Consider the following 12,792-nt stretch of genomic DNA (forward strand, 5'->3'; position numbering starts at 1 on the left):
ATAACAATCGATTAAAGTTACTATTAGGATCATAGTAGCATATATATTAGCATATTGAATCGATTGATATAATATACCAATTGATTAAAAAAATATTTTTTATTATTTTTCGATGGAGAAGTAAGATAGATATTAGATGTGTGATTTGAAAATCCTGAAACAGACGCATGTGATTTTGATATTTTAAAATTTTGATAACGTGGTTTAGTAGTAGATTGTCATTGCATGTGTGTCCACGCAGCTTTATTTCATACAGAAAAGTAATTGATATGTATCCAAGTTTCTCGGACTCGTGTTGCTCCAGAAATTTGACTTACCGCCATTTCTGACTTCTGCCCCGGCGATCTAGAAGAGCTTAATTATATTATTTAATTACGACCAGTTACCAACCCTCACTCACGCAAAATCTTGAACATTCCAAGAATTAACAGAGTCGACCATGGAGAAGCTGCAGAAGGCCGCCACCCTCTTCCTCTTCCTAAGCCTTATTAGTTTCTTAGCAAATCTCTCGACAGCGGCGGCCGCGACTTCGCCGGCGGTCTTTGTCTTCGGCGACTCCACCGTCGACGTCGGTAACAACAACTTCATCCCCGATGCACCCAAAGCCAACTTACCCCCTTACGGTGTCGATTACCCTGGCCGGATTCCCACCGGCCGGTACGGGAATGGCTTCCTCGGCGTTGACTTCGTCGGTAATATATATACGACTAATAAATATGTGATACATTGATTTGCCAAGTCTAATTACGATGCTTTAATTTTGTGTGATAATTAATTAAAGCCATGGCGGCGGGGTTACGCAGCAGCCCGCCACCGTTTCTCTCTCTTTCGAGCGCCGTCCAGGGGAGGCAAGGAGTAAACTTCGCCTCCGCCGGCTCCGGAGTTTTCGATACCACGGTGAGTAATTCGTGAAGAATTACTGCGATGATCTAGTTTATGATTGCTTCAACGATGTATCAATCAAATATGTTTGCAGGGAAGCTACGTCGTGACGATGACGCAGCAAATCAAAGACTTCTCCACGTTCGCCGGGAATCTCACGGCGGCTAAAGGCGCACGGTCCGCCGCCGTCTTCCTGAGCAAGTCACTCTTCTACGTCAGCGTCGGGAGTAACGACCTCTTCGCCTTCGACACCGTCCTCATCCCCGGGAACAGCACCCAGAAGGACGAAATCGTCGCCGCCGTTCTCCCCCAGTTTGCGGACCAACTGCGGAGCCTTTACCAGCTCGGAGCGCGAAAGTTCGCGGTGGTCGGGACCGCACAGCTCGGCTGCGTTCCGTTCGTCAGGACGAGGTTTCCGGGCGGCGCGTGCAGCCCGGATCTGAACGATCTGCCCCTGAGGTACAAGACCGCCACGAGGGCCCTGTTGGGGCATCTCGCCATGGAGCTGGAGGGGTTCAGATATTCATTTTCCGATTTCTTCGAAATCGTTAGCCACATCCAGTCGGATCCCCCGAAATACGGTGAGTGAGTGGTGTGCACATGAATCTTCTCATCGATTCAATAATCAATTCCACAGATCGCGACAGGCTAACGACGTGTGCTCACTGATCGATCACTGAACAGGTTTTACGGAGCTGGCAGCTGCGTGCTGTGGCTCGGGAAGGTTGAACGCGGAGGGGCCGTGCACTCCCAACTCCACCTACTGCGGCGACCGGAATCAGTATTTCTGGTGGGACGCATCCCACCCGTCGCAAGAGGTGTACCGGCTGGGAGCTCGGCTGTCGTTCTACGGGCCACGCCAGTTTGCTTACCCTGTCAACATTCACAGCTTGCTGAAGAGTTAATTAGAAAATTTATATCGTCTTAATTTTATTTGTCTTAATTAAATAATTTCTTAAATAAAATTGAATTGCTTGGAATCACTGTGTGTGATCCAAAACGTTCGGTGTTTTTCTTGAAAGGGAGTGTTTGTACTTTGACTGATCGGATGATGATCGATGTTCGTCAGAGAGAATAATACTGTCAATCAAGTTATTAATAAATGATAATTCCAGTAGCCACTTCTCTAGGGGTGGTCGGTTCGGTCCCACAGAAGTTTCCCACCGACCACCAAGATAAATCGGGAAGCGCAAATTAAACGGCGGCCAATCAAGTTATTAATATTTTGATGGATGGTCGATCAAATTAGAGCTACTTCTGCAATTTGAAATATTAAATTATGAAAGCAAAAAATTTGAAGGCAGAAATTGATGACGATGATAATAATAATAATTCAGGATAATAATTAATGAGAAATTGATTTCGATTGTTAAAGATTTTTTATATTTACATTGTAATCACAATCTATTGAGGAAAAATTCCATGAGACACGTTTAAGGTGGTACGGATATGTACTTAGACGACCGATAAATGCTCCAGTTAGGCGGTGTGAAACTATGACAAATACGCATATCAAACGAGGGCGAGGTAGACCAAAAAAGACTTGGTTAGCAACAATAAAATAAGATAAAATTTATTTAAATATAAGAGCTCAGTGGCGTCTTAATTAAATAATTTCTTAAATAAAAAAGGAATCACTGTGTGTGATATGAAAGGGACTAGTGTTCGTCAGAGAATAATACTGTCAATCAAATTAATAATATTTTGATGGATGGTCGATCAAATTAGAGCTGCTTCTGCAATTTGAAATATTAAATTATGAAAGCAAAAATGTGAAGGCAGAAATTGATGACGATGATAATAATAATAATTCAGGATAATAATTAATTAGAAATTGATTTCGATTGTTAAAGATTTTTTATATTTACATTGTAATCACAATTATATTTATCATTATTTCTATAATGACCGAGATCATACCATATTTATTTAATATTGTTTTATATATTATATAAATAGATAGATTAGCCTATAACAATGATCAATAAGAAACATAGTAATTTCTTCACTGTCCTCATTTCAAGTTGTGTTCTTTCATAGTATCAGCGCCTCTCCTGTTGATTCTAATTAATTCTATTTTAATGATTTTTTCTCCCTTTTAATTCTCTCCCTAGCTACCAAGCTTCTTCTTTTCTAACTAAATTTATAGGAATGATATTCTACTAATTGACGGCGATCAAAAAGGTATCATTGTTATACTACATCTTCTTGATAAAAAAAAATCGATTCAAGATCTTGATTGATCATATTTTTTTGGTATTGAACAATTTATTTTAATTCTGAAGATTATCTCCTCTCATATAGTAAATAAATTATTGAGATTTTACCACGAGTAAAATTGATGGTGCATGTCTTATTTTCTACACTTATAGATTACTTTTCTACACCGTCAGTTGGTGTAATTAGTCTGTAGAATTCCGATGTTTGATAATATATCGGTGTCTAATTAAGATTGATCAAGGATTGATTCAAATATGTCAAGGTTGATCGGATGTTTAGAAGTAGGTGGGAAAGTCCAAAACAAATTAAGGGTGATCGGATGTTTGATAATTTGGCGAAAAGTTCTAATACCTCAGGTTGACTTAGGTATTAGTGGAAAGTCCAGATAGATCAAGACTGACTGAATGTCTGACAAAGGAAAAAGTCTAAGTAGATCAAGGTTAATCGGATGTTTGACAAGAGAAAAGTCCAGGTATATCAAAGTGATTGGATGTCTGGTCAAGTTGAGAGAATCAGATGTTAGATAAGAGAAAAGTTCAAGCAAGTCAAGGTTGACTAGATATCTGATAAAGGAAAATTTCAAGTAGATCAAAGGGGATTAGATATTTGGCAAAAGAAAGTCCTAATGTTAGGTAGTCAAAGTCTTAGTGGATCAAGTAATCAGACACCAAGCAAAGGAAGATCAAATGGGTTGACAAACCGAACATCTGATAGGACAGACTTGGTGGGTCAATAAGATCGGACATCAAGTAGAAGGAAGTTTTGGTGGGTCAGTAAGAACAGACGTTTGGTTAGGTAAAAAAGTAAGATAAGTTCAGAAGAGGACTCTTTTAAAAGAAGGCTATGAGCAACGTCTTAATCTTAGGGCGGAGGTAATCCTATAGTTAGGCGATGATCCGACTAAGAAACAAATATGAGTTTTAAAGTCAAGATTAGACAATTTCAACTGTTAGAATAATAGAGCATGCATGTTAATATATCAATTATCTGTTTGTTGTGTTAACTTTGTTTTACAGGAAATAGACTTTCGATCGACTGAAAGGTAAGTTCGGTCGATCGGATCGCCGAGTTGGCAAATTAAGTTGACATAGCATCATATAAGTGGAGCATATTGTCTTGCTTGACATGGCAGAAGATTAGATCGAAGGAGCTGACGTAGCAAGATTGGTCGATCAGTACTATTGATCAAGTGATCGAAAATAGATATGATCAGTGGATCGAGCGGGATATTGATCCGATCAGCAAACTGTTGGTGTAATCAACTTCAAGCCAAAATTGACCAAGTTTGAGTTGACTCGAGTTGAGTTTAGATATTTGATCAATATGTAATCGACTAGAAGCTCTCAATCAATTGGTCAAGTAAAAATAGTCGTTCTGTAGGTTTAAATGGTTGGATCCAACTTGGCCATCGACCAATTGATTAGTGAGCAAGATCAATCGATTGGTAGACGAAAATCAGCCTCGAATGCAATCCTAGAAAGGGTTTCGTGGAGATTTGAAGGGGTTGGATCTTGGAGATTTTGTAGTGAAGTGTTGGTGCATTTATGGATCAACAAGAGGTTATTCCAAGCAACAAAAAAACATCCAAAGTAAGATTTCATTATAAAGTCATTTTCGATTTCATTTGCATTTGTATTTATTTTTCTTGTTGTGTTCTTGTAAGAACTTATTATAAGAAGTTTCTTCATCTCCGGAAGGTATCCAAAAAAGAGAAGATTCTAGTGAAAGGAGATCGCTAGGAGTAAAGACTTAGATTAGTCGCCTTAAGAAGGTGGATACCAAGTTAATCTCGGAGTTGTGCATGTGGCGTCAAGTTTGATTCAAAAATCTCACTGCACATTCAAACGACAAGCACACACTCAAAATGAGAAGTGATCAAAGCGCCTTCTAGTTCGCATGAGTTCTAACAAGTGGTATCAGAGCGAGATCGTTTTCATCGGATTAATCTTCATCGGAGCATGAGCTAGAAGTAGAAGATAAATTTTCATATTTTGAAGGGGCAAAATGGATTTCAAAGACGGACTCAGATATGACATTTGAGTTTCACCTCCTTTTGGAGGGTTTGCTCATTGGAAGGTTAAGGTTAAAAATTTCTTCACAATGAACATTGAAAATTAATTCATCCTAATGGAGGGATTTGAAACCTCAATTGATGGCCAAGGAAAAATCTTCAAGAAGAATAAATGGAACGAGGAGCAACTCTAAAAATCCAAGATAAATGATAAAGTAATCAAAATTTTAATTAATTTGATTTCTAATGATATTTTATGTAGAATAGGCCAATATATATCAAGATATCAAGGAGTTATGAAGTAAATTGGCCAAGCTCCATGAGGATGCAACCTCAATGCAAAGTGAAGTCGAATTCAAAGAGGAAAACTCTTTAGATCAAAAACATGAGGATTCAAAGGTTAAGAGGTACTCAACATTCGAGAAGGATATTGAAGAGGCATCCACCTCAAGGATTGAGGAGAGCAGGGGCAGAGCTACAGGGGGGCGCCTGGGGGCGGTCACCCCCCCTGCCCCCTGACTTTGAATTCGACAGTCGGACTGTCTGAGAGTGGCTCGATGAAGGGTATGACCGGAGCGCGTTCATGGCGGCTAGCAAGGGGGTTGGCGGAATGGATGTCGGCGTCGTAGGCATCGCATAGCGCGGCGGCGTCCGCCTTGCAGGTGACCACAGCCGGCGACTGCTCGCAAACCTCGCACATCTAGACGCGCTCGTGGTGTGACGCCACGCTGTGCACGCGTGTGTCACACCCGCGGCAGAGGTACGCCGCGTCCGCTCGGCAATAGACCAGCGCCGCGGTCTCCTTGCACGAGTCGCACCGCCGCGCGTCCAGCGCCGCCCAGTATCCTCCCTTTCCTTCCGCCTTGCTTTCCATCCCTCTAATTTTTTTCCTTCGCTTCTTGTTCTTCTTCAGTTCTTCTAGCGTTGTTGAATTGTGTGATTTGGTCGCTTAAGTTTACTTGTTTTAAGAGGCTAACGAGTGATTGGGTGCTGCCTCATTATCTGCGGGGGCAAATTTGGCAGCTTAGCTTCCTCTCTGACGACACTGCTGCCCGTCATTACCGGAGTTGGCCACCGTCAGCAATTGCTGCTCGAGGATCTGCAATTGCCCACAACCCTAAAAACTTAAAACGATTCCACCAAATAAAGAAAAAAAAACTCACACACAAAGAAAGGCAGAGATCTGGCGCTGGAGCGAGCCGCTTACTTGCTTCCCTAACGTTTCATTCATGACGCGACGCGAATCTGAACCCTAATTCTTCCGGATCGGCGATCGGAAAAACAACGTAATTCTTCGACAAGAACAAATAAGCGAATCTTTTTTCTTGATTTTTCTAAACATCTCGATTTCTCAATTTTATTTTTAGAATTCTTATTTCCAGGAAAAAAGAAATATTCTTAAAACTATTAAAGAAAAAAGGAGAAAAAATTATTTTCTTCCTATTTTTTAAAAGAGAATTCGTGTGTTGAGTAACGAGCCGCATACTTTCATCGATATATTAGCTGAAAAGTTCTATCCAGAAGATTTTATAAATCAAGAAAGAACGCGTTTGAGATATTAATTGGAGCTTTTTGAAATAGAAATTCAGAAAAATATGAACTTTAAGGATATCTCAACTATTTCTGAATTATGCCAGGTATGTTTTTTTATATAAAAAATAATATTTTTTTATTGAAGGTTAGTCATTGCTAACTAATATGCACATAATTTTGTATCAGGTCTTATCGAAGACAGGAAAATCAGAAAGTTATTCTCTTCTTGACAAATTGATTCGACTTATTTTGACTTTACTAGTTTCTATTGCAACATCAGAGCGTGCATTTTCTGCAATGAAAATTGTGAAGAATAGATTGCAGAACAAAATGGAAGATGATTTCTTATCAAGTTCTTTGATAATGTATATTGAGAAGGATATTGCTCGCAGTTTTGATGTCAATTCTGTCATAGATGAATTTGAGTTTATGAAAAAGCGAAGCGCGCAACTTAGATTGCGTTGAATGTAACTTATTTCTTAGTTAATTCAAAATTTATTTTATTAGTGTGACAATGCGATGTTAAAAAATAGCCCCCCCCCTCTCGGCAAAAATCCTGGCTCCGCCCCTGGAGGAGAGCATAGGCCATTAGCATCAAAACAAGAAGAAGCTTTGATATCTGAAACCAATGAAGAAGAATCATGTGTCACCCCTATTATTGAAGAAGAATCATGTGTCACCCCTATGATTAAAGAAGGTATAACAAACTTAATTCTTAAAGATAAAGATAATATAATATGCTTTGAGTGTGGGGAGAAAAAAATACTAGAAGAGCAAGTATATGAAATTAGTCCAGAAGAAGGTTAAAATAACACCAAAGATGAAGAAGAAATCAAAAAAAAGTTAGCCCCGTGGTACGAAAGTGCAAACAACACATTGTATGTGTTTCGATCGATGCACCATGAATGATACAAACATCGGTTCAAGGCTTTGCCAACGTGCACGCTCCTTGAAGAGAATCGCTCTTGAAGATGAGATGCCCTGAAAAGCACTCAACAGAGAGGGTTAGAATGGCGCTGGAGTTGGATCCCGGCCGGCAAGCCACTCCGACGCTCAAGTTAGGATTTTGCGCAAGGAGTTTCAAGACTTGAAGAAAGTAGGGCATATGTGTGTGCGTACCTCTACCCCGGGATATGGGTTACATTTTTATAGTAGTTGATCTACTGACCGAGTGGAGTTGCACGTCATTGTGGCCAACAGTTTCTTGATTTACCTCCTCACAAATGGTCGTGAGACTGACCGTGTCCTTCGTTGTAGCCAACTACAGTTTCTCAATTTACCTCCTCACAGATGGTCGTGAGACTGACCGTGTGGAGCCGCACGTCGTTGTGGCCAACAGTTTCTCGATTTACCGCAGATGGTCGTGAGATTGACAGTGTGGAGCCGCTGGTCGTTGTGGCCAACATTTTCTCGATTTATATATCTCCTCACAAATGGTCGTGAGACTGACCGTGTGGAGCCGATGATTCCATCTTTTGCAGAAGAGAATAAAAAAAATTTTATCATAAATTTTTTTTAATTGATTAAAACAATAATCGATTACTATAATATGATCAAAATGACTATTTATGATCACATTAGCATATTATAGCAATCGATTAAAACTTTTTTATAATTTATTTTTTGATGGAGACGTAAAATAGATATTAGATACGTGATTTAATAATTCTGAATCATACCTATGTGATTTTGATATTTTAAAATCACATAGGTATCCAATTCTCATGTGTGTCCACGCAGCTTTATCGATTCATATAGGAAAATAATTAATATGTATCCAATTCTCATGCACTCGTGTTGCTCCAGAAATTTGGCTTACCGCCATTAAAAACCCTCACTCACGCAAAATCTTGATCATTCCAAGAATTAGCAGAGTCGATCATGGAAAAGCTGCAGAAGGCCGCCACCCTCTTCCTCTTCCTAAGCCTTATTAGTTTCTTAGCAAATCTCTCGACAGCGGCAGCCGCGACTTCGCCGGCGGTCTTTGTCTTCGGCGACTCCACCGTCGACGCCGGAAACAACAACTTCTTGCCCAGTGATGCGCCCAAAGCCAACTTCCCCCCTTACGGTGTCGATTACCCTCGCCGGATTCCCACCGGCAGGTTCGGGAACGGCTTCCTCAGCGTTGACTTCGTCGGTACGTAATATATATACGACTAATAAATATATATGTGTGATTCATTGATTTGCCGAGTCTAATTACGATGCTTTAATTTTGTGTGATAATTGAAATTTAAAGCCAAGGCGGCGGGGTTACGCAGGAGCCCGCCACCTTTTCTCTCTCTTTCGAACGCCGTCCAGGGGAGGCGAGGAGTAAACTTCGCCTCCGCCGGCTCCGGAGTTTTCAACACCACGGTGAGTAATTCGTGAAGAATTACTGCGATGATCGAGTTTATGATTGCTTCAATGTTGTATCAATCAAATATGTTTGCAGGGAAGGTACGTCGTGACGATGACGCAGCAAATCAAAGACTTCTCCACGTTCGCCGGGAATCTCGCGGCGGCTAAAGGCGCCCGCTCCGCCGCCGTCTTCCTGAGCAAGTCACTCTTCTACGTCAGCGTCGGGAGTAACGACCTCTTCGCCTTCTCCACCGTCCTCATCCCCGGGAACAGCACCCAAAAGGACGAAATCGTCGCCGCCGTTCTCCCCCAGTTTGCGGACCAACTGCGGAGCCTTTACCATCTCGGAGCGCGAAAGTTCGCGGTGGTCGGGACCGCACAGCTCGGCTGCGTTCCGTTCGTCAGGAGGAGGTTTCCGGGCGGCGCGTGCAGCCCGGATCTGAACGATCTGCCCCTGAGGTACAAGACCGCCACGAGGGCCCTGTTGGGGCATCTCGCCATCGAGCTGGAAGGGTTCAGATATTCATTTTCCGATTTCTTCGAAATCATGAGCCACATCCAGTCGGATCCCCAGAAATACGGTGAGTGAGTGGTGTGCACATGCAGCTTCTCATGATCGATTCAATAATCAATTACACAGATCGACATGCTAACGACGTGTGCTCACTGATCGATCACTGAACAGGTTTTACGGAGCTGGCAGCTGCGTGCTGCGGCTCGGGAAGGTTGAACGCGGAGGGGCCGTGCACTCCCAACTCCACCTACTGCGGCAACCGGAATCAGTATTTCTTCTGGGACGAAACCCACCCGACGCAAGAGGTGTACCGGCTGGCAGCTCGGCTGTCGTTCTACGGGCCACGCCAATTTGCTTACCCTGTCAACATCCACAGCTTGCTGAAGAGTTAATTAGAAAATTTATATCGTCTTTTATTTGTCTTAATTAAATAATTTCTGAAATAAAATTGAATTGCATGGAATCACTGTGTGTGATCCAAATCGTTAGGTGTTTTTCTTGAAAGGGAGTGTTTGTACTCTGATGGATGATGAGAGAATAATACTGTCAATCAAATTAATAATATTTTGATGGATGGTCGATCAAATTAGAGCTACTCTTCTAGTACTTCGATCAAAATGTGAAGGCAGAAATTGATGACGATAATAATATTTCAGTATAATAATTAATTGGAAATTGATTTCTATTGTTAAAGATTTTTTATATTTAGATTGTAATCACAATTATATTTGTCATTATTTCTATAATGACCGATAAATAATTTGTATAAATAGATAGATTAGAGATCATACCACAGTAATTTCTTTCATAGTATCAGAGCCTGTCATGTGCTCTTTCCTCTTTTCATTTTAATTCTATTAATGATTTTTTCTCCCTTTTAACTCTTTCCCTAACCAAGCTTCTTCTTTTCTAACTAAATTTATAGGGATGATATTCTACTAATTGACAGTGATCAAGAAGGTATCATTATTATGCTCCATCTTCTTGATAAAAAAAATTTCTATTCAAGATCTTGATAATGCTCATAATTTTTTGATATTAATTTTTTTTAATTCTGAAGATTGTCTCCTCTCACATAGTAAATAAATTATTGAGATTCTATCACAAGCTAAAATGGATGGTACATGTCTTATTTTCTACACCGATTGTTATAGATTACTTTTCTACACCATCATCTGTTGGTGTAATTAGTCTATAGAATTCTGATGTTTGATAATATATTGATGTCTAATTAAGATTGATAAAGGATTGATTCAAACATGTCAAGAGTGATCGGATATTTAAAAGTAGGAAAGTTCAAAACAAATTAAGGGTGATTGGATGTTTGATAATTTGACGAGAAGTTTTGATACGTCAGGTTGACTTAGGTATGAGTGGAAAGTCTAGACAATTCAAGGTTAATCCAATATTTGACAAAGCAGAAAGTCTAGGTAGATCAAGCTAAGGTTAATCGAATATTTGACAAGAAAAAAGTTTAAGCAAATCAAGATTGACTAGATGTCTGACAAGGAAAAAGTTCAAATAGATTAAAGGGGATTGGATGTTTGATAAAGGAAAGTCCTAGTGGACTTAGGTCGGGTCAGGAGAATCTGGCACTAGACAAAGTCTTAGTAGATCAAATAAACTGAACACCAAGCAAAGGAAGATCAGATAGGTTAACGAATCAGACATCTAGCAAGAAAGACTTGGTGGGTCAACAAGATCGGACATCAAGTAGAAAGAAATTTTGGTGGGTCTTTAAGACCGGACATTTGGTCAGGTAAAAAAATAAGATAAGTTCAGGAGAGGCCCTTCTAAAAGAAGGCTATGAGGAGTGTCTTAATTTTGAGATGGAGGTAATCCTATAGTTAGGCGATAATCCAACTAAGAAATAAACATGAGTTTCGATGTTAAGATGAGACAGTTTCAACTGTTAGAATAATAGAGCATGCATGTTAATATATCAATTATCTATTTGTTGTGCTAACTTTGTTTTACAAGTTTCAATCGACTGAAAGGTAAGTTCAGTCGATCGGATAGCTGAGTTGGCAAATTGAGCAGACATTGAATCATATAAGTGGAGCGTGCTGTCTTGTTTGACATGGCGGAAGATTAGATCGAAGGAGTTGACGTGGCAAGATTGGTCGATCAATATCGTTGATCAAGTGATTGAAAATAGATATGATCAGCGGATCGAGCGGGATATTGATCCGATCAGTAAACTGTTGGTGTAATCGATCTCAGCGCAAGGTTGACCAAGTTCGAGTTGACTTGAATTGAATTTAGATGTTTGATCAATATGTAATCGACTAGAAGCTCCCAATCAATTGATCAAGTAAAAAATAGTTGTTCTGTAGGTTTAAACGGTTGGATTCAACTTGGCAATCGATCATCTAGCTAGTGAGTAAGACCACCGATTGGTAGACAAAAATCAGCCTAAACACAATCCTAGAAAGGGTTTCGTGGAGATTTGAAGGGGTCGATTCTTGGAGATTTTATAGTGAAGTGCTGGTGTATTTCCATATCAACAAGAGATTATTGTTAAAATCGATGGAATCAAAATATCTCCACAATGACATGATATTGTCCACTTTGGGCCTAAACCCTCATGACTTTGTTCTTGGGCTCTCCCCAAAAGGTCTCATACCAATGGAGATATTTTTCATCCTTTTAACCCCATGACCTTTTTCATGTGCTTTAGATGTGGGACTATGTTTGCACTCTTGCAACCCAACAATCCCCCCCTCAAATAAAGGACCACAGGCCCCCCTCAACGTCATTTTTGATGTCTGAATCCTCGATCCACCAGGACTTTTTGCCTCTCGGTCCACCCGACTTACTAGGACTTCCCACCTAGCCACAACTAGGACTTTTTGCCCCTCGGTACATCCGACCTACTAGGACTTCCCACCTAGTCTCAATTAGGACTTTTTACCCCTCGGTCCACCTGACCTACTAGGACTTCCCACCTAGTCGCAATTAGAACTTTTTGCCCCTCGGTCCATCCGACCTACTAGGACTTCTCACCTGGTGTCTGGTCCTCTTGATTCAGATACGGGAGCACTCATTTCCTTTGTTTAAGGTTCAAACCACATGGTTAGATCTGGATCATGGCTCATCCGACGGTTAGTCCAGTGAAGAGCGGTCTCGCTCTGATACCACTTGTTAAAATCGATGAAATCAAAATATCTCCACAATGGCATGATATTGTCCACTTTGGGCCTAAACCCTCATGGCTTTGTTCTTGGGCTCTCCCCAAAAGGCCTCATACTAATGGAAATACTTTCCATCTTTTAATCCCATGATCTTTTTC

At 40.5% G+C, this 12,792-nt stretch overlaps 2 protein-coding genes across 2 annotated transcripts; both read left to right on the plus strand.

Moving 5' to 3' along the window:
* Positions 1 to 413: 413 nt before the first annotated feature.
* LOC141829661 (GDSL esterase/lipase At1g71691-like) lies at positions 414 to 1,971 on the plus strand. The gene is made up of 4 exons (XM_074717184.1): positions 414 to 692; positions 782 to 897; positions 977 to 1,463; positions 1,567 to 1,971. The coding sequence occupies exons 1-4, from the start codon at positions 440 to 442 to the stop codon at positions 1,785 to 1,787; spliced, it is 1,077 nt and encodes a 358-aa protein (XP_074573285.1). The 5' UTR covers positions 414 to 439; the 3' UTR covers positions 1,788 to 1,971.
* A 6,556-nt stretch (positions 1,972 to 8,527) lies between these two features.
* LOC141829712 (GDSL esterase/lipase At1g71691-like) lies at positions 8,528 to 10,101 on the plus strand. The gene is made up of 4 exons (XM_074717241.1): positions 8,528 to 8,783; positions 8,886 to 9,001; positions 9,081 to 9,567; positions 9,672 to 10,101. Exons 1-4 carry the CDS (start codon positions 8,528 to 8,530, stop codon positions 9,890 to 9,892), a joined length of 1,080 nt encoding a protein of 359 aa, XP_074573342.1. The 3' UTR covers positions 9,893 to 10,101.
* The last annotated feature ends 2,691 nt before the right edge of the window (positions 10,102 to 12,792 follow it).

This window comes from Curcuma longa, chromosome 5, assembly GCF_044706935.1.
Source record: "Curcuma longa cultivar G26 ecotype Majalengka, Jawa Barat chromosome 5, ITB_CL_G26_1.1, whole genome shotgun sequence".
Taxonomy (NCBI): Eukaryota; Viridiplantae; Streptophyta; class Magnoliopsida; order Zingiberales; family Zingiberaceae; genus Curcuma; species Curcuma longa.

Bases quoted from the DNA above. Each gene is read 5' to 3' on its own strand.
- LOC141829712 (XM_074717241.1), top strand. From the start codon at position 8,528: ATGGAAAAGCTGCAGAAGGCCGCCACCCTCTTCCTCTTCCTAAGCCTT. The intron at 8,784-8,885 runs GTACGTAATATA...TGAAATTTAAAG, and splicing joins CCTCAGCGTTGACTTCGTCG to CCAAGGCGGCGGGGTTACGC. The intron at 9,002-9,080 runs GTGAGTAATTCG...ATATGTTTGCAG, and splicing joins CCGGAGTTTTCAACACCACG to GGAAGGTACGTCGTGACGAT.
- LOC141829661 (XM_074717184.1), top strand. From the start codon at position 440: ATGGAGAAGCTGCAGAAGGCCGCCACCCTCTTCCTCTTCCTAAGCCTT. The intron at 693-781 runs GTAATATATATA...AATTAATTAAAG, and splicing joins CCTCGGCGTTGACTTCGTCG to CCATGGCGGCGGGGTTACGC. The intron at 898-976 runs GTGAGTAATTCG...ATATGTTTGCAG, and splicing joins CCGGAGTTTTCGATACCACG to GGAAGCTACGTCGTGACGAT.